The 22,873-nt window shown below is 31.8% G+C and overlaps 2 protein-coding genes across 2 annotated transcripts in view; one reads left to right on the forward strand and one right to left on the reverse strand.

The window, feature by feature from the left end:
* The window catches only part of LOC131851861 (transmembrane and coiled-coil domains protein 2), a 42,793-nt gene extending 42,119 nt beyond the window's left edge, over positions 1-674 (reverse strand). Inside the window, exon 1 of the mRNA XM_059202427.1 lies at positions 479-674. The gene's annotated coding sequence lies outside the window, so the exon portion shown is untranslated. The remainder of the gene's footprint in view (positions 1-478) is intronic.
* A 683-nt stretch (positions 675-1,357) lies between these two features.
* The window catches only part of LOC131851785 (dual specificity tyrosine-phosphorylation-regulated kinase 2), a 159,126-nt gene continuing 137,610 nt past the window's right edge, over positions 1,358-22,873 (forward strand). Inside the window, exon 1 of the mRNA XM_059202339.1 lies at positions 1,358-2,600. Coding sequence (XP_059058322.1) covers positions 1,818-2,600 — 783 coding nt within the window. The 5' untranslated portion in view covers positions 1,358-1,817. The remainder of the gene's footprint in view (positions 2,601-22,873) is intronic.

Here is a 22,873-nt window from a genome sequence, read left to right on the forward strand (position 1 = left end):
CATTATTTAATTTTAACCTTACAAATGCAGTGGATAATCACCAGTATCAATGCACTGGCAGGCGGCCAAACATCACTCAAATCATACACCTAAACAGACCTTGAGAGAAGCAACGAACAAGGAAGTAGGTGTTATAATACCTACATTACAATAAGCAGACCATAAGTGCCCTACACAGACTCGATAGGTCTAATGACGCAAAGTAACAATTGTAACGCATAATATCACGTAGGTAGACAAGATAGCGAAGTTAAAAACTGACAGGATATTTTTTGCGGCGTTTGGTTTTTGTTTGATTTCTATATATATTTAAAACGGAATCTCATTGGAGGCAGATAAAATGATCGTCTACATTTCATTTTAAATATTGTACTCTGTAGTTACCGGAAATATCTTTTATTAAACTGTACATAAAAATAATAATATGAAAAAAAAAAGAAAAGCGACAGATGATTCAAATAAAAGAAAATCTACTTACATTCTCACATCACCACTGTGTGTAAAATTTTGTATCGGTATTCTATTACACTATTATCTTTAGGTACATTTTTGAAAACAAATCACCACGGAAATATTTAATCGCAAGATTATATGAACGTAACGTAGGTATTAAATGTCTGTCAGAAAACAATGGAATAGAGAAAAAGACGTGCAGAACGGTGATAGATGAAATATTGTATTGCTGATTGCTTAAACGTTCAAGAGATGGCGCCATGATCAATCCTTACCCATAGACAAGACTAAAGTATTTTGTAAGACCTAAAATAATTTAATAATAATACCTAATGAATCGGTTTTAATTGTAAAATTTATAAATGGGTAATCATAATACCTGTAGTACTACAATAGAACAAATAATGAAATAATTATAATTTAAATTAAAAAACTAACTAAATACACAAAAAAATATTTTACAAACTTCTCTTGAAGTAGATAAAAGTTCAATAGAAATAATTAATAAATATAATTCTTTTATTTTATTAACTTCTGTATACTAATTATTGAGCGACGACGACGATTTCTATTGTCAATTTTCAAACTGCTGCTTGTATGCTGTTCTAATTAATTTAAAAACATCAGGTGTCAATAAAGTCAACAAAATTAAAAAGTTACATTACATTAAATTATTATGTAAATGGACTTCATTACATTTACATAATAATTTATATATGTACCTACCTATATTTATTTTAATCTTATAATTTAGTTTTACAACATAAGTTCTTGGAATTATAACTATTCATATGAAACAATAATTTTATTTGTGTATTTTATTACATTGTATTGCTATTATTTCTATATTTTATGTCATTATTTATTTATAAACGAAACAATGTGTTAAATGACAAAACGTATTAGGTCTCACAAAATGCTATTTTGACAGTCTTGAAATCAGCGCCTCCTAGCGGCATATTGCATTGACCTCGAAACATCGAGACATAATCTATCTCACTCCCACTCACTGATTCAACGAAGGCGAATGGTTCAATGACTCTGGCGACCGTTTCTATTTTCTCTCTGGTTCTGTCGTTGGAGCGGCTCGTATAGAAGGGGTCTTTGTTTGCGTTTCACGTCCGCGACGCACGGTATCATCTGCGACCGCGACTTCTTCGTATTGTTACCGAGACGGAATGTGCCCGCATAAGTGGAAGCGTGGGTCTCGCTCCTCTCGGTTGATGTATAATGTCGTGTAGTTTCCCAGAGTGGCGCCGTCGTCAAGTGCAAGTGCAGTGAGGTGCAGTGGTGTGTGCGAACGAGCGTGGGTCGGTACGGCCACGGCGAGCGAAGTGCGTGGAGGTGGCGGCGGCCGCACGGCCATGACCGGCGATATGCCCCTAGGGAGCGCGCACGCGTTCGGGCGCGCTTTGCTCCGGGATGGGGCGCTGCCGCCGCTCGAGCCAGGCCCGCCCGCTCCACCGGCGAACAACGCGCAGCCGCCCGACAAGCGACCACCGGCCGCCGCTGCCAGCCCCGAGCAGGTCATGAAGCTCTACATGAACAAACTCACCCCATACGAACGCCACGAGATATTCGATTACCCCCAAGTGTACTTTATAGGTGCGAATGCTAAAAAGCGGCCCGGCCTCATTGGTTTCCCGAACAATTGCGAGTATGACAACGAGCAGGGGTCCTATATCCACATACCGCACGATCACATAGCTTATAGATACGAAGTGCTCAAAGTAATAGGCAAGGGCAGCTTCGGACAAGTAGTGAAGGCGTTCGACCACAAGAAGCGAGAAAACGTCGCGCTCAAGATGGTCCGCAACGAGAAGCGGTTCCACCGCCAGGCACAAGAAGAGATCCGCATATTGGAGCACCTTCGCGAGCAAGACAAGGACAACACGATGAACGTTATACACATGTTCGACTCCTTCACGTTCAGAAGTCACACGTGCATCACTTTCGAATTACTCTCAATAAATTTATTTGAGCTGATAAAGAAGAACAAGTTCCAAGGGTTTTCATTGCAGCTCGTTCGCAAGTTCTCGCACAGTCTCCTGCAGTGCCTGCATGCTTTGAGCAAATATCGGATCATACACTGCGACATGAAACCGGAGAATGTTTTGCTGAAGCAACAGGGACGCTCTGGAATTAAGGTCAGTGGATATCTATTACATTTCCATACCTATGTTTATATAATGCTCAGTTTATAGCTGGGTATGTTTACCTTGTCTCTTTAACAAAAAAGGAACTCGAGCTAGTTTAAGAAGCTTGAATAAATTCAAATTTGGAACTCGGTTCGACTATAAAGGTTCCAGAGACGCATTTTTTATACAAAGCGGTTCCCCAAACACCTGTTTGCACTGGTACAGTTCGGCACCGGATAAAAATCAATAAACAGTATTTTTCGTAAACAGTTGCAGCTGTGTGCGTTGGTCCCGATCAGCTGGCCACACCCGCCATGTCCGCTACGGCGCCACATTATACCTATATTCACCCTTTGTATCTAACTTCGTTCCTATCTAGGGCAGCCATGGATTATATGGGACAAAATGCCCCTCATTATCTATAGAAGCCATGTTTTGAATATTCATACTTCTACAACGAAATGTCATTTATCTTAGTTACAAAAATACATTTTTTTCGAAAACCATTACAGTTTAGTGTAAAGTTAAGTTTTATTAAATGATACATTCTGCTTTGGCAAGCAACCATGCTACTGCATCATAAATGTATAGTCTATATTTTAATGAACTACATTTAGATTTGAAATAGGTTTTACAGTCTATTTAGTTCTCAACTGACGTGGCAAAGCAAACTAGACGATAGAGATAGTGATAAAAAAAATTACGTGCATAATTAACAAAATATATCCAATCCAAATTAATATACTATAAAAAAAAAAATTATTTTGATTTTGATTCACCCACTAAGTGTCTCTGTATCCACGACCAAGTGTCCAGCTAGCTGCATACAAGCTTGTTGGCGAGTATACCGTTAAATCATAACTCTGGTAATAACGCAAACGTGTCGGTACTGTGATAATACTCGTTATTATTTCTTGGTGCACTGCCGAGATACGTTATCACAGTTTAGTTACTAACGTTCACGAATATATCACAAGTCGCTCAACCGAATCGTTGCGTTCTATTTTTGAACTTCCCGATACATTCAGTTACCCGAGTCCCGAGACAGCCGCCACGCGATTTTAGCAGTTATTTACGTCAATACATATCGTCACATCAACAGATTTCAAATCCATACTAATATTATCAATGCTAAAATGAGTCTGTCTGTTTGTTACCTTTTCACAATTAAACAGTTTCGGATCCTAATAAATTTTGACGTGAATATATGTTGTATTATGAGGACGTACATAGGTTATCTGTTATTTAAATATTAATTCATAATTCCAAATTTAAATAAACACGAAGTTGCGAGTAACGAAAAATAAAATATGACTTTTATCTATGCTCTAGTTTGATCCTACGTGATAAATTAGAAATGGTCTCTTTACTCTCAGACATGCAATTTCTTTATAATTGTACACTCTAAATTTCATACAAATCTGCAAAGTTATAATATTGGTGGGATGGGTACGAATCTACGAAACTTAAGTCATTGCTGTAACACACGAAATACTACTACGACTTATATTAAAAAAAAACAATAATGACGTACCACAATAGGATGGGACATACAACTGGGACAGGATGGGTGTAAGTAGACTAAAAAAACAGTCGAATGGTAACGCTTGTTTCGTTTTGAAGTCTGTGAAAAACTACTTTCAACCTTCGACCACTCACTGACCGACAAAAAAACTTGACCTACAAATTGATGACTTAGCTTTTGAGTTCTTGTAATAAAAAGTTTATTAAATGCGATATTTAAGGTGCTCTTCATTTTACATTGGCAGTCATCCGCAACTTTTTGGCATTTTTTTGAGATAAACATTCTTCACATTTTTATTATGATCCGTTCAGCAGTTTAGTTGGATAACAAACGAACGAATAAACTTAATTTCGTATTCGCAATGAAATTGTGAGTAAGCGTAAAAAAGTTTAAAACAGATACACCAAAACAGTTATTTAGGTGTCTAGTATTTGATACCGGTGACGAAACATAATTATTTGTTGAAGAATTTGTTAATACCATCGCTCAAATATAATGATGGCGCATATAGGTACTTACTTATATTCCGAAGTGATTTTATATGGATGTTTGTTATTATTTATTTATTTATTTTTATTTAAACTCTTTATTGCACCAGACAAAGAAAACACACAAAATGATATAATACATAAACTGATACAAAAGGCGGTCTTATCGCTAAGCAATCTCTTCCAGACTACCAGTAGAGAAAGTAACATTAAGATAAGAAAATAGTAGGTGGTGCACGTAATGAACATAAATATACATTTGTACATAAATATATCTATTAATATATATAATAAAATATAAACATACGTAAACATACATATACTTAATAATGCACATATCTTCAGAAAATATGAAGGGAACTATGTGAAAGAGGACAATATGAACTTAAAGGGAAAGAAAGTGGGATTTGACAGAGACTTTGAAACTAGCAAGTGACTGAATGCTCCGAATGCAAGGGGGAGTGCGTTCCATAACCTGACAGCCTGGACAGAAAAGGATTTAGAATAGAAGGAAGTGGAATGAGAAGGATATCTGAGAAGGAGGTTGTTAACATTACGCGACGGATAGCTACTGTTCTCACTGAGAAATGTGAAACTGTCTTGTTACTCTTTTATGAAATAAACTACAGGGTAAATTACAATGAAATTTGGTTAAAAAAACTATGTACTTAATTTGGCCCAATTTCTACATCATAATCAGTTGAAGAGTCTAAGTATCAAACTTTGATTATGCAGATATCCTATCAGGCGACTTATCGCATTCAGCTGATTTCTACTCAAGATTTCTGCGCTGTATTTTCCTTTATTTAAAACATTTAAACCAGGTCAACTTCCGTAATAAATCATACGTTTCAAACTATTGTATAGCATGAATATTGTTATCTTACCCAACTCTCGGTCCGTAAGTACCTTTGTTCGTATCTGCACATATTATAAAACAAAGTGCCTCGCCATGTCTGTCTGTATGTTCATGATAATCTTTAAAACTACTGACTGAATTTTCATGCAGTTAATATACCTCAACAGAGTGATCTCTGAAGAAGGTATAAAATCTATAAAGATTTGTAAAAATATCCCTTATCAATTACAAACAAGTAACTAAATCTTTTCTTTATAATAGCTTAGATTTCATTAGGTCATGTCAGTCCGTGGCTTCACTGTATGGTAACCACGATCAAGAGCGTATCAAATGAAAATTTCTATTTCTGTATTAAATAAAAGAATTACAATTAAACATTAATTTCATCAAGCTATCATGGTTTTATCATTAAATTATTTATTAATATTAATAAAAATCATTAGATGTTTATATTTGTTACTTTCATGCTAGTGGGGTATAGTGCAGTTTATAAAAATGGCGGCTTAAAAACAACATCTGGGCGAATTTTCACTTAATAGTAATCGCCCGTGAAAAAGCAACGTACACGCATAAGTAAGCACATTTTACGTTCTTGTTAATATTACAAATGCGAAAGTGAATATGATTGCTTATTACACTGTCACAAGTAAATTAGGTCGATTTGAGTGAAATTTAACACGGTTTCATTTGGCTTAGAGCGGACGGATGGTGTCAAAAATATTGCTTGAAGTAGTGTCATCTACATTGATTGTAATCCTAATGATATAAAGGCGAAAGTTTTAAAGATTGGATGAACGTTTGTTACTCTTTTACGTATAAATTATTGGAATGAAATTTGGTACACTGAAAGACCACATTCTAGTTTAGAAAATATTATTTTTACTCGAATCTACTCCAAAGTAGTAAAGTAGGAGTTGGAAAGTAATAAAGTAATACATTGAAACCAAAAATAATTCACAACATGTAATATGCAGAAACTTATTTAATGACCTTTCATTAAGACCTTGTTTTTGAACATTAGTGATACGCGTCATTATTTAGCAACTCATAAGGAAATTTATCAGAACATTAATTGCGCTTAATATACTGATAACAACTACAAATGATAACAAACAGGAACGGAACTCAATTTACAACTAAATGTTTTGTCTCTTTGTTTTCTTTAGAAATTTCTATTATTTTATTCTTTTTGAACAACTTTTTTATTACTATAATTATATCATGTTCATTCTTGCTATTTTACAAAGCAACTCCTTATGAAAAACACCTTTAATTAAAAAATCATGTTGTATATAATAGATTTGCTCTTTATAATAAAGTTTGTCTTTGCTTATTGCACTCTTGCACTATGAATTTTGCAAAGATAAAATTAATTTAGATTCATTTAAGTGTATCACATATTTTATTTTAGCATAAAAACCTTTAAACTATTATGGACATTTATCTGGGAATTCTATACCAAGAACTCAAATCAGTTTTATTTTAAAAACTTAAGGGATTTAAAGTACAAGATTTTTAAACATTTAAATCAATGTCAGCTCTATTACCGTACACATGTGGATACAACTAAACAGTAAGATGGATGTTCAATGTGAACCTATTGTGCTCTCATTTCCTTTGTCCATCGCGGTCACCTCTGCGTGTGGTCTGTTATTCTATATTTAAGAGTCGTTTGCAGAGTAACATAATAAAATTATTGAGCCGAAAAGGTTGAAACATGCTATGTCCTTGCGATCGTAATATTGAAACAGTCTTGAAGTTCAAGTGTTACTTGGTTACTGTCGAAAGATAAATAATTAATTCGTGTTATCATTGTTTGGAATTATAAAGAATGAAGTTTGTATTAATTTTATTAAATTATTGTTAGTATCGAGTATTGTTAACACTATGTGAATTGTAGCAAGTAAATTGTTTACACTCTGTTTAAAAGTAAACAGGTCAGAATTATATTTGACATTACTTATTACAAATTAAAGTTTTAAATGAGTATTCTATGAACATACAGCAAAAATTACTAATTTTAGAAAACTACGTTTGAACCATATTATACTACTTACCCTAAGAAAGAACTTTTAATATTTAGGAACATGAAAATATCACCACGTGCCGTGGGCAATAGCTACTATAAAACTAAAGCAAATAATGATTAGGAGTTTGTAACAACCACAGTTGTTCTAATTAGTAATTATAAAACATTTGAAATTTTTTTAAATATTTTTTGCGTCATCCAACGACAAGACCCAATGTGCTGGGCCACCCAGTTAGCCAGGATGATAGATGGAATATGAGTTTATTAGTAATGTTTAAATAAACACTTGATTATTATGATGTAGAATATTATATTTAAATTATAATAATTAATTTACTGTTATTGATAACAATAACTAGTTCGTTTGATAAACTGGTTTTGTAATTGTAGAAAAATGTCTAAAGTAGTAGAAATAAGCACTACCTTATAGTTTATATACCTGACTATTGTATGATATTGTAACATTTTTAATGTCCATAATTTTTGTAATAATCATATCAAGAAAAGTTATACTCGTATTATATGAAACATAAAAACAGAAAAATTATTCTTAACGCGACGCTCTTATTGATAAGAGCGTCGCGTTAAGGATCATTTTTCTGTACTGTAGTCAAGACTACTCTCACTTTGTCCACCAATAGACAATACAATGAAGATAGCACAAAAGATTCTTTGTTAATATAGCATTGTCAACTGAATGTATCTGTTAACTGTAAAAGAGCAGGCAAATAACTCTTTTTAGCGTATTTAACAATGAAAGAATCCATGGTATTCTACTGTTTTCAGTACATTACTTTTATTGTCGAAATGATGATGATTCTAGTCAATGTTTGAGAAGCCAAGAGGCATCGATAAGTTGGAAGTAGTACAGACAATAACGTTAATGCAAGCGGATTGATCATACTATATTTATCCATACAAAAAATACACTTATAATATTGATTACTATTTATGCTGTATTTTAGAGAAAAGGCATGAAGTTACAGGATAAGAGGCATGACGTTTTAGTTCTCTAGAAGTGCTGTTCATGTACGAGTATAGGCAACGGCTACCACTTATCATCAAGGTGGATCGTCAGCTAGTGTGTCATTCCAATTACATAAAAAAAACTACACTTATATATGAATAGACCATACAATAGTTTACTGACATTCTTATTCACAAGTAATTACATCTTTCTTCTGAGTTTTATTATTCGCTGTTAGAGAGTGGCCGATAAAGTTAATGACCCATATAGTGGATAGTGTTTTGCTACGTCGAATGAAGGAAAAACGGTCAGATCTTACTTGTAAAAGAAATCATAAAATGTCGATTTATATACACAAATTAAGTTCCGTGCAAGGAAAAGGCCGTACAATCCATAAAGTATCATCACTTCCTAGCATTATGGAAGTAAATGGTTTTTTTTAGAAACCGTGAAATATAATTATCATATAAACAAGTTAATAATGTAACGTTTACGGTAAGTTATTATATAAGTACAGTGTATTCTTTCCACGTCTGATTTACTAATGGTAGGTATTGCAATTGTCCTCAATTACAGGGGTTTTTATAATTATATAAACTCATGTTTTTTATTTTGGAAACAAGATAATATTACTCAATATATTAAATTTTATTTATTATCTTACATAGTTGTTTTTATGACCGCGTTTTGGAAAAACGGAATATTAAAACAACAGTAAAATTTATTATTCTCGACTCGACCATGTCCAATTTTATACTGAATTGAACGTTTCAATTTCATACGACCCAGTTGCGTGGTTATGGTCTCAATAAGTAACTTTAAATATCGTTTACATTGTAAGTAATAACCAGGACACTTGAATTCGAAACAGCGTATTTCGCCGAATGCCAACGAAAAAAGGGTAATATTAATTTTAGTTCTAAAATGAAGTTTCTCAATTTGTTTATATTTTTATATTCTACTAGCTATGCGCGTGTGAAATTTATAGCCTATATGTTATTCTGGTGTATAAGCTATATTACTGCAAAGTTTCATCAAAATCCGTTCAGTAGTTTTTGCGTGGAGTAACCAACTCCCATTCATATTTACAAACTTTCGCGTTTATAATATAAATATGTTATGCTCCATTATTGCATACTACAACTTTTATATTATTTTTCAATCAATAAAGTTAAATAATATTCTATTGACGCCAAGCGAGATAAAATTATGTAAAGTAGGTACGACTAATTTTCAAGATCCGGCTTTTTCTGATATACCAAACCAAAGGTAATGATTGAACCATTTCAGAATATTGTTTAGTTAATAGCATGCACATGACAAGTAAAAAGGGCATTACTTACAATAGTTTCTTGTAGTACATTATTGTAGACAACAAAGTAGAAAACTTCAACTTAACATGTGCTGAGGATTGGGGCCATACCGATCTCTTTGTTATTAGACAGATATTGTAATGTAGTTTGGAATGGATATTTTTAAATTCGTAACGAAATAATAAGTTGTTCTTGACTGTACTTTTAAAAAAATAAACTATTTAAAAAATAATTAACCACATCTTTAGATTGTTAAGTGTGAGCATTTAAATTATAACTAAACACACAGTCAGTTTCAATCGATAATATTTAAAGAGCACTTATTTTATAAACAATTGTGAAACGAAGTGAAACGTTCGGAAATGTAATTTCTTATCATTATTCTAAACGAAAAATGTAAAAAATAATTTTATTTCTATTTAGCTATGTCTTCATTATAACTATTTCATTAATCTATAATATATATTAATGTACTATTAGGCTGAAAATCCGTTTTAAATTACAAGTACACGGAGAAAAGGAACGGCGATATTTTTATTGTATCTATTGGAATGGTGACTATTTCAAAGTCAAAAGAGTGAATAAATAATAAATAACGTTCTTTATATATATTTATTATTGTAAAATTAGCTTTAAATATTTTTAGTTATGATATTTTTCAAAAAAACAAGTACATACAATATATTTTTTAAAATGGAATTTGACTTTTAGCATTTAGACCACTGTTAAACTAGGGGCATCGCAGGTCTAACTTTAGACCATGGACGAATTTAGAGATAAACTTCATTTTGTAATAAGGAATATATTGGTGAATGGTTTATTACTAGTACTAAACCAGGTTTATCTTTTAATATGGCCGTGAATGTCCCTAACATAAAAAAAACAACGTTTGCGACGTTGTCAGAAAGTGACTGGACCAATCAACTGTTCAAAATATGTATACATACCCGTATTTATGAGACAAACGGTTGGTCCAGATCGCGTTTTATTTATTTATGAATATACCTGGCTCCGAGCGATACAGGTGTCCGTACGCCTTGGTATTCAGTCAGATACACGTGGTTTTTTGTCGCCCATCGACAGGTTCCATTGTTCAGTAATGCTATAGGGATGTGAAACCGTTTTTGGGTTGTATATTTTACACATTTGCAGTTGTAGGTTGCTAAATGAAAGTTTATACAAGACCATTGTTAACTTACATTTTAAAAATTCCTTTTATATTTTTGCTTAAGTATTTATACTTATATTTTAAAATTAAGTATATATCTTCAATTTATAATGGTGATAGCTATGAGTTAGTTGTTATCGCCGTCAATAAAGCGACGAAAGGAAATATTCTCAACTTGTGTAACAATAATATGGTTTAGTTTGACACAGGTTCAGGGCGGTACCTGCCGTCTGCGTTTTTGTCTACCTGGAATTCAGTTGTAGATTATTAAGAAGAAACATACTGTTGGATTAAAGTTTTTTAATAATAATAATAATATGGTCTAAAATATACTCTTTTATCCCGTTAGAGTAAGCTAGTATTAGGGTGTTCATTATCCCATCAAAAACATAAATGTGAAATGATAGCCGAGTTTAATATTATGATATATGCCTTGATTGTTGACTTCTACGACAAAAGAGATGAGATCTAAATGGGTGCCAAGTTCAATGGTCTGTCCTGAAATGTATTTATAACAATATAAAATATCATTTCTTCTTATAACTTAGGATAATATACTGTAGCCTAAGGTCTAACTTGGCCAGTTCTCATATACCAATTATTACTTTCGATTGCTAGTTACTATTAATATTAAAATAGGAACCGACAAGTAACATGTTTAGAACTTGCGAAGGCTACAGTATATTTCGTATATGAAAACTAGCCAAGTTAGACCTTAGGCTACAGTATATTATCCTAAGTTATAAGAAGAAATGATATTTTATATTGTTATAAATACATTTCAGGACAGACCATTGAACTTGGCACCCATTTAGATCTCATCTCTTTTGTCGTAGAAGTCAACAATCAAGGCATATATCATAATATTAAACTCGGCTATCATTTCACATTTATGTTTTTGATGGGATATCATTACTTTTTGTACATAAATTATACTAGGTACATATTTATAACTAAATTAATACCAAATTATTTTTGATAAATTACTGTATTTTCGTATATTTACGGGGTATAATTGTCTTTTTTTTGTGTTATTTTCTATATTTTCTTGTAACTTTTAAATGTTGAAGTCCAAAGCCAATTCAGTATCAGGAATTTTTGGGCAAATCGGGGCGGTATAACGTCCACAGATGGTTGTACTCTACAATAGAGCTCTCGTGACTTGGATCTAAATTGTTAAGACGTACCCCATCTAAGGTTTTAACTCTCGAGAGTCCAACGTAAACCTGCCCTTTATTAAATATGGAGGAGCTTATGTTGAGAAGAGGACTGCCAAAACTAAGGCCTTGTGATTTGTGGATAGTAATAGCATATGTTAAGCAAATACGGAATTGTTCTCTTTCAACATATACATTATTTAATATCTGAAACTTCGTATTGACACGTTATAGTTCGTAAAGACGATTATGTAACAAATTGACTGTTATATATTGAATTCTCAAGAAAACAATTTGTTACCAATGAGTTCTCATTCTCGAGTTAACTATACATTCCTACTTAACTAACTATACTACTAACTATACTAAAATTGTTATTAATTTTTGGTTTAAACTATTGTCTATACCATACGTATTTACTAAAATAATGTAATAATAATATAACCACAAATATATAAGTATAATTTAAGAAAGCTATAAATTTCGTAGCATAAATCGCAACCTTATAGGTTAGATATCGAGAAACAAAACATTGAGACATATGAGGGCGGCTGCCATTCGCTCGGACAGGTTCGCGTCAACGTTTTATCGCACCGCTCCCACACGGCGCCGCGGCGCCCTATACCGAAATGTCTATTATTTAATAATTATTTATAAAAATAATGATTTTACACTATCGATGTGCGCTAAATATTGAAATAATAATTAATACCAAATCTCAGTTAATAACATAATAAATACGAAATTCGACTATACTCCTAGTTATAAGTACGAGTATATTTTAGACAGAATCTAAATTATAGCAACTAGTGTTTACCGCTCAATGCAATATTTGAAGTTTGCTAGTTATCGACACTGATGTGAAGGGGTCAACGTAAATTGGTAATGATCGACGTTTTCATACAATATTACTTTCCGTCCAGTACAAGATGAGATTTTTTGCCAGGGATCAATGTCAATTGGTGGCTATCGACGTTTTCATAGAATTTTAGTATTCGTCCAGTATAAGTTGAAATATAATCAATTAAAGTGAAAAATTGTAGTAAAATGATAACAATTTACCAGTTTCAGATTTTTTCCTTTATATTCACCTAATTACCTATCTGCATGCCAAATTTGAATAGGTCATCTGGAAGTGGGTTATAATTTTGATCTATAGTTGATCAGTGATAAAAATGACGATTTTTGGACATTAATATCTAAATAACCGTTTGAGATATGTTTATGAAATTTGGAACACATATTTATCTCGCAAGTCTCAATATATGAACCAAATTTGACAGGTTTGTGTGATAGAGTTTTTGAGTTATGAGGGGGTCAAAAGTGGCTCCAAATGGTTCGTGTAAATATACACACGGTGCTGCAGGCCAGTTTACTTGAAACTCGGCTTGACACGCTGCCGCGTGTCTAGATTTGCTCGACTGTATTTTTGTTGTTTTTGTTTAAGCTTTTTTCTAATCTCACCTTTATAATCTCGTATCTACCATAAAATGTTAATAATGATATTACTACTTAATAATGTATTTGCATTTAGCAAATTAACAATACCGTGTCACGACATGTCTTTTCTAAATGACACAAAGCATTTAATCACGATATTCGAACCACTACTACAAGCCGGTTTTTTCATGTGTCAAGCAAATGTATAAAAAGATGTGGCAAGTATTTTTTAATATACTATTTATGAGTATATTATATTTATGTATAGATTGTTATTCTAAGTTTATTTTTTGTTGAAATAGGTTAGTATGTTATCATGTTTTGTATCTTCGTTACATAATTCGCAATAATGACAACATCAAGACTAGTCGAACATACTGATTTAGTAACATTAATGGAAACATTCAATAAACATGTAATTTGTGTTTTAAACGAAGTAAGAAAAATCTTCTCTCCTTATTTACATATTCTACATTAATTTACATACATACCCGTTTATATAATTTCTGTTATTAATCTGTATCTATGTAATAAAAGTACTAAAAACAAATATGTACAATAATTAAAAAATAGAATACAAAATTATTTCGGGTTACAATACACTAAAATACAACACATTAAAAGATTATTAAAAGTAATTTTAATTAATGAATAATTAAGATTATTTGAACCCGCGAAATTTATTAATAATTTATTAAGTTTCATTAGCTTCATTTTAATCAATTTTTAGAGATTTTTATATTCGCCTATTTTATGCCGTGACCATTATGACGTTTTCCATGTAGTACAATTGTTTCCCGTACATGCAATCAGTTTACGCAATATTCTATCTTAGTACTTAAACAACTTTTAGTATCTGTGGTTTCGATACCAGAGCGTGTTACTTGACTTGGTGTGGTTAACTTGCAATAGCGGTAACAATAAATATGCGTCGACAGTAACAGCTGGCGTTCGTTGGTTATTCGCGCAACTGGTCACTTTTATGTAGCTGCAAATTCGCTAGTCTGGTAATATTAATAGAACAACGGTGCTATCGGTTTATTTAAATACTAGCTGCCATGTAACTGTGATGATAATTAATCTGATAGAAAACAGCCATTGTCGTTTTCCTTCCTAAATACTATGTATATGTCAAATTTCATAATGATTGCTTAAGCCATTAATGTCTGAAAGCATAACAAACTTACTCTTGCATTTACTAATATTGTTATTTATAAAGAACAGGTCTTTAAAGTCTAGTGTGAATATTGATTACAAGTCAATACAGTTTTCTGACAGTTCTTTTGAAACGTAATCAAGATTAAATCAAATAAATCAATAGCAATGTTCTTTCATTGACAACAAATTGTGCCATTAATACGTTGCTAGTGTATAATTCAGTATAAAAATATGCGAAACAGCCCAATGTCGTTGAATTTTAGTTGTTTTCAGAGTGATGTTAACTTTATTTGCCAATTTTATGTATAATAGATATTTTATATAGAAAAATAGCCAAAAAAGAGGCTACAATCATATAACTGCATGTAATGTATGGATTCAAATTTAATTAATTTACATTTAAGATTCGCCTCCTACATACTACACAATCGCTGTGCAGTTCCAAGAATATTTTTTTATGCCTGTACGATAATTGACAAGCGGAAAATTAACGTTACCAAACACGAAGACTTGGTTAAGTTAGTTTTATGGCTGATTTACACTAATCATGTTCATAGCAATGGTCGAATATGAGTAACTACTGTTGTGGTAACTCGGGACTGTTTACATCCAATCAGTGTTATATCTTGATTTTAATATAAAACATATTTTTATGTAACTGGTCTAACTTGATAGTAAGTGGTAACCGTAAATAATTAAAATGATCTGCCTTTGATGAATGCTTAGCGAATTTTTTTTGTTACTTATTAAGTATGTATGTTTCTGGCAATTTTACACTATTATTTTATTGCATAAATAAAATTAAAGTATCAATTCTAAAAGTATTTATAAGGTAAATGTAAATAAAAATTAGACAAAGGTAAATTCCATGTTTAATGACTTGTGTGTAATATTTTAGTATACGCATATTATTGATTTACAGCGTTATAAAATGAATTGAGGTTAAGTAGTATCCAGGATAAAGCGTTAGCGGATTCAATAAAATTGTACACATAAAGTAGTGCGTATAACGCACAATGATGTCATCAATATCATTGTTCAATTTAGTTTATTTTTTTTTTAATTTAGGATATTTTCGTTATTATATTACTAGACAGCGTGTCATGCTGTTAGTTTGCCCTTTAGTTGACCCAGGAAGAATGGCACTTGCCAAAAGAAATGTTAAGTGACTGTAAATACATGTACCTTCTGGACTAGTGTGGACAGTTACTGCAAACTTGTCACTGTTTCATTATCTTCAACGCTATACTTAATCACTTTACTAAAACTTGATCAATATAAATCGGTCTTTGGTTTTTTTTTTGCAGTTTGCCTCAGATGACAATAATGGATATAGTGTATTTTCTTTTCTGTTCGTGTACAATAAAATTGTAGTAGTAATATCATATAAAGTGAACATGACAGTTGCTTAATTCTTAAAACAAATAATTAAATTTTTACATTATGTGTACTAAATGTTTTTGTATATTCTTAGATGTTTTTGCTTCCGTTCACGTCTTCAAACCAGGGTTACTGTTTCCCAACAGTCTTTTTTGTCATTCCAGTCTTAAAAAAACACTTATCCGGAAACTCGAATGATATTCAATGTGAAGTAATTCTCATTACAACGATCGTAAAAACAAGAACAAATATTACACTGGCAATAAAAATACGTAGGCTTAGTTGGGAACAATGACCGGTTTATATAAATATCTACGTAGACGCATGTACGTAATTAAAATTTTCGCGAGAGACGAACGTTGAAATCAAGAACATTAAGGTGCATTGCACCTTTCATATACACATATAAATTAAAAATAAAACAATTAAGACTTTTATAGCCGCGCGACCAAGGACTGCCAAAACCGGTATTAAAAATAGCAAAAATACCGCTAGAATTACCAAAACTGCGACATGAGACATCCACATTTGTCTGGTGTAATTATGGTAATATGTTACCTTGTGTTGGCTAATAGATTATCATATGATCACAGAGAGACTTCTTACAAAATCGACTACGTCGCCCACTTCTGGTTTCATCAAGAATCACGATGTTTTTCAGGGAGGAACGCGGGGTACCATGATGCATAGTCCGTATTTCTAACAATTCCTTCACCCAATTTTCTGTTGCTATGCTCGCTTTGGAGGCCGTGTTTCGGTGGAACCAGGTACTACAGCATTTCAAGTGTTGTGACATTGTTCGCTGACATTGTTGCTGCTTATCCCGTTAGGAATTATGGTGGAGAATGATATATGTATTTATATTTTATATTACCTATATAAAAAGATAGATCGAATACGGGTGAAATTATCGTTTAGATTACGGTACCGCTATTTTGTTAGTTCGTGTACGCTTTCGGCGTATTCTGTTATCGGCCAGCGTATGTGAAACAATCTAGACCGTCAGCTGAACAAATAATATGACACCTAAATATTGAATCTAAATACAAACGCTCGGATCAAACCCGCATAGCAGCAAAAGCCTTTATAAAGGTATTCAAATTTGAACATGGCCTCGGTATTGTGAACTCTTAAATATATATATTACTGGCTGTTACCTGTAACTTCGTTTGCTTTTTAATATAAAACATAATCTATATCCGTCCTGTGACACAATTTATCATCACGCAAAATTTCACGAAGATACATTCAGCCGTTTAGTCGGTAGCAAACACACGGACACACTTTCATGTTTATAATCAGTATATTTAATATACAAGCACGCATAGTTTACATTTAAGTACATTTACTAGTTACAGGAAAAATGCAATACATTCATTTATAAATTATATCAATTAAGTTTATTATTATATATATTTTACTATATTATGCACTTCCGTTATTTAAGTTTAAATTTATATATATATAAATCATCAAAATCACATCAATGATGAAATATTGCATAAAATATACACAATAAAATTACAATTCAATTGATAACCTCCTTCTTTTTATGGTGGTTGAAAATACTCGAGATAATATTCAGAAATTCTCTTGTTGCAAGGGTAACATTACTATAACAACCCACTAATAAAATGTACAAGCAATAATAGCCCATCACTTGGTACAATGGCATTTCTTGCCGTGACTAGCGAAGTCAAGATTTTTTGTATAATATCTTAAATCGACATGAGATCATCTGTTTCTATGGCGAGTTTTTGCAATGCAATACTGCTCGACAGATTGGATAAATCAATATCATTGTGATAAATGAATATAATTTTACTGAGAAATTATAACCTATGCACAGTACTATACTTATATTACAGACCATTAGCGTTTTTGCAACTGAAACAGTTATAAAAATGTATTTTTTTTATAATTTAAGTCCACTTCAGGTTTTAAGGAGATTTTGTATAAATTGCCTTAAGACTGTCATGTTATGGACATAATATGTAATTGGATCCAAAATGCCTAAATTCTCATAAACGAACACCAATCATTGGTTACAATACAATGCCGAAAACAACATCCCCAAAGAATTTAATATATAAATACATAACTGTCTTCTAGCCGCCATTTTGCTCTTCATTATTGATCAGTATAAAAAGTACGTACATAGGTATATATACAATTAGAGAGATAAGTCCTTTTCCATTTCAACACCAATTCTAAGGATATGTCAAAATCGGTGATTGGTTAAGCCATAACAACGTCAGAAACAAACAGATTTTTACTATTATAGCTTTAGAAACGCATTTATTAATTATAAAAAGTAATCATATTTTACTTAATTACTTGTCGATCCACTTAATTAGTAAATGTAGAGTGAGTTCTTCATTAAAAGACTAGCTTGAAATTTGATATATGCTACGGACCCTTATTATTGCATATCCAACGTGTAATTGGTATTTTTTTACATTCCTTTATCATGTAACACGTTAGACTAGTGTAAAAATTGCAGTGTGAAGACAGTCGTTGATACTAACCAGCCTGGCCAGCTTCTAGTCTGCGTGCTGCACACCATATGTAGAATTATCGCTGCATTTTTACTGAGCTATTGTTTTTTTTTTCACAACCAAGAATAATGTACCTATATCGTGTGCTATATTCGTGTTAATATATCATTAGATTTTTCATATGTAATGTAATGATAAATTAGGACGTGGTGTAGGTATATGGCAAATAGATTTAGATGAAGTTTGGTTGAATATTACGATCTAATTGGAATAGATATTTCTTAGTCTTGTTGATGTGTGTTTTGGTAGTGTCTCTGTAACTCCACGACTGGAGGTTCGATCACCACAGAATACGAATATTTGTTTTCTTGAGTATTTATACTATTTATTAAAGCTTCAAGTTTGGGTGTTTCACATATTTTAGGTACAAATATTTAATACTTTAACATCTACCTGCAGCTCCTATTGCGTATCCGCGATTGAAAGTATATAATTTTCCAAATATTACGTATATGTCAAATGTCCTGATTGATTAAGCTGCTCGTAAACGAAACAAACAAAGAAACTGATTTCTTAATAAGTCACTTCACTAATTATGAAGGATCACTAACGTAGGGATATTTATAAGTTGTTTATTTCCATAGTACCTACGCCATATGTATTTGTTTATTAATTTATATTCTAATTTGAATGTTATACATTATTAATGTGTGTATGTATAATTGATATATGTATTATACGTGTCACGTTGTCCGTTATGTCAGTATTAATGCAGTTGTCTTCAGTGATTCATAATTATACATTATTTGTTCAATCCGTGTCCTTATTACACGACACACTTTACACGCATGATAAAATACTGTTGTTAATGCATTCTTTGTTTGTTGTTTAAGTAACCAACTTAAATTGTATGAAAATAATTGTTTTGCGGACACTCAATTTAGTCCACGTGCAATAGATTTAAATAATATTTTTTTTATTACTTTTTCGCAAATATGTCCTTATTCAATAAAGTATTTAAAGTGACTAAACGAATTATTTGCGTATTTTGTGCAGTGCATATGGGAATATCATGACTGTTAAATGTATTTTTCGAGTCATCAGTCATCTGACATTTCACTGAGAGAATGGATCAATCTATTCTCTCACTGAAATAACGGTTTTTTCATTAGATTTCAATATTATAAATATATAAAAAAAATATTTGCAAGGATTGGAAACTGTTCTGTAGTAGAACTCTTCTGATGAGCGTACAATCCCTAAATAAAAAAATATGTATTATAGTAATTATTTTTCTTCTATCTGTTACCCGCGTCTACATCTGCATAAACTTTCACCCCCTTCCGATTAAATTTTGGAATAAAACATAGCGTATCTGCGTCTTCGTAATATATGTATCATTAGAATCCGTTCAGCCATGGAAGAATTGTAGACAGTAATATTTTCGCATTTATATTATTAGTATTGGCTTAATTAGGTATAATAAAAAAAACCATAATAATGCCAATGGTACTTCGTTCGGATGTCTCATAATTTTTTGTATGAAAAACATGACAAGATGTTACACTGAGGTCTACTTCGTCTGAGAAAATTGGGTCATACGGTCGCGACGGCTGCTATCGATTTTGCCATCTTACGCAAAACGTGGCGACCGACGTTGCTGTGGCTTAAGTGATGAGATTCAAGCGAGATCCTGATATTGTTTATTTATGTATTTACACTAGGATGATCGCTCTGGATTCACTCAAGCACAATATGTAAACACTCGGAAAGTGTTAATGTTACTGCGTATACATTATATCAAATATTGACTCAATACATGATAACATTTTGTTCATTAAATTATATAACATATTAAAGGTACATCGGGACTTATTGCATAGTATAAATGTGTTTTGAAGGTAATTTATATTTAATATTATTTTTGAAATATGTTTTTGTACATATTTTAAAAATAAAGTACATTTATCAAAAGCAATTTGTCTTGTAAAAATCCTATTAAATGTATACATTGATTTTAACATACATGGTATCAAACAAATTAAGTATTCTTTATAATTGTTAACGTACATTTGTTTTTTATAAAGCGCGAGTATAAATTTATCAAATATATGATTTCTGTTTATTACAAGTACTTAAATATTTAAAAATCTTTATACATATTAGAGAGATATATAGTTAAGTACTATATAAATTATTAAATTGTTTTTCTTTTAATTATTGTGTAAAACTTTAGTAATTAAGCTTCGCTTTGTTTTGATATTAATAAATACTATAATTGTCCGTGCGAAACCGGAGGGGGTCGCTAGTATATGGATGAAGTGCGCAATAGGCCCGTAGTACTAAATGTATCTCAATCCGGGTAGCTACGTGTTTAGCAATTAGGTCACGCGGGTGGTAACAAAGGTCGTCGCTTCTAGAGTGGGAGCAGCGCCCTCTTTGAGCTTTAATTGAAGGTCTTTATGATGTCAATGATAGGTATTATAGTATGAAGCCATTGTTTTATTGCTTAGGACATATTTACAGACGCATAGTACTTATATATGTATTTCATCTAGTTTTATGTATTCTATTTTAATTTCTAATTACAAATATTTTTATGATTAGTTTTATTTATTTATGATATTTATTAACTTATTATTAGCACATTTTGACTCACTCAACCCTTCCTATGTCACGCTGTATTGGGTTGACTAGAAGAGATCTATCTGTTTTAGAGATAAGTCATCCTTTGTTAACATACCTAAATAATATATTTAAGTGCAATAAAGAATTTTCATAGCGACAGAAGCCCAAAGAAAATTATCTTCTCTGATATGGCAAACGTAAAAGTGTGTTTGCAGGTTTGTTATCTTTTCACAAATAAACAGCTGATAGGATCTTAATTAATTTAGACGTGAAAGTAGATTGTGTTTACGGCATAGACTACTTTTCATCTAAAAAATGACTATATAATAAAATAAGATATATGCAGATGTAATAAATATATTAAATGTTAATATTAAAAGTAGATTATGTTGGGAGGTCACCATCTTTGTGATCTGGATTTTATGTTATACATATATATTTGTGTTCTAATATTTATTGCATAAAACTCATACGAATATCATACTTTTTATCATTTTCATTGTTATTGTCTAACATGTATTTCATATCGATTATTTTGCCCTTCTATTCCAAATTAACACTCGATATTTAAACAGCTTCTATGTGGTTGAATTGTTTTATAATTGCTGTTTGAATGTATTTGCATACTATGTTTATATAGGAGGTTTAACATGGGCAGTGTTATACAGCTTCATTGACAATTGATTAATGTCCACTACTGTCCTAATTAATATTAATTGGAATATAAATTCGACAGTTGTTTGTTTGTATATTATAATTAATGATTTCGCCAAACATTCGAAAATTTAACACGTAGCATTTTGGATTCAAATTTTAAAATCATTTATTTACATAAGACATTACCGCTTATGCATATCGGTTTTTAGCACTATCACTACCGTTTAGTTGGATTAGCTACTTCAGTTGAGAAGAAATGGCATAAAAATTGATATTTTATATTTATTTTTTTATCACTTTCAAATAAAGGACGACATAAGATGCTTAATGCTATCCCAGTCAATTATCATCACAGCATCTAGTTTTTTAAATATAATATTATAACTAATGTTGATATAATTCCTATTCAGTAGAGTACCAAAAATACATGAATATTGACCTCCAGAAAACTTTCTTTGCAGATCCTTACTTCCCCAACTTCCCATCTGATTTTCTACAATCATTATTCCCCTTTGCATCGTACAGTAGAATAAAAAAAAGAAAGAAACTTCAAGTCCGTGACTGGCTTCATTTTACAGTTAAAAGTTCTCTGTTTAAGCTTAGCCGTAAGTCGGAACTAGTTAGCTCTACAGAGTTTTAAAAGCTTCAAGTGAAGATCTCGCTGTCTGGCCTACCGCCCAAGGCTCAATTGCATACTTGCCAGTCAATTGTGAATGGAGTGGTTCACATATAAAGTTCTTTTTTAAATGTAGACTGAGTAATAATTTGTTGCACATCATTTATATAGTAGAATATATTGACGACCTCGGTAGTCTAGCGGTTTAGCACACTGCTTTACTTTCCGATGGTTACGTTCGACATAGACAAATGTTGTGTTTATGTTTATGTATTACAATATTTACAATATAATGTGTTTTACTATGTAGTAATTGTCTGTTACATAATCAATAGGATAAGCTCTATTTACTTGGTAACAAGACGGTGCTGAGTGCTTTGCATATCATTTATATTTGAT

This window comes from Achroia grisella, unplaced genomic scaffold (assembly GCF_030625045.1).
Source record: "Achroia grisella isolate CSIRO2021 unplaced genomic scaffold, CSIRO_AGI_Agris_v1 utg1174, whole genome shotgun sequence".
NCBI lineage: Eukaryota > Metazoa > Arthropoda > Insecta > Lepidoptera > Pyralidae > Achroia > Achroia grisella.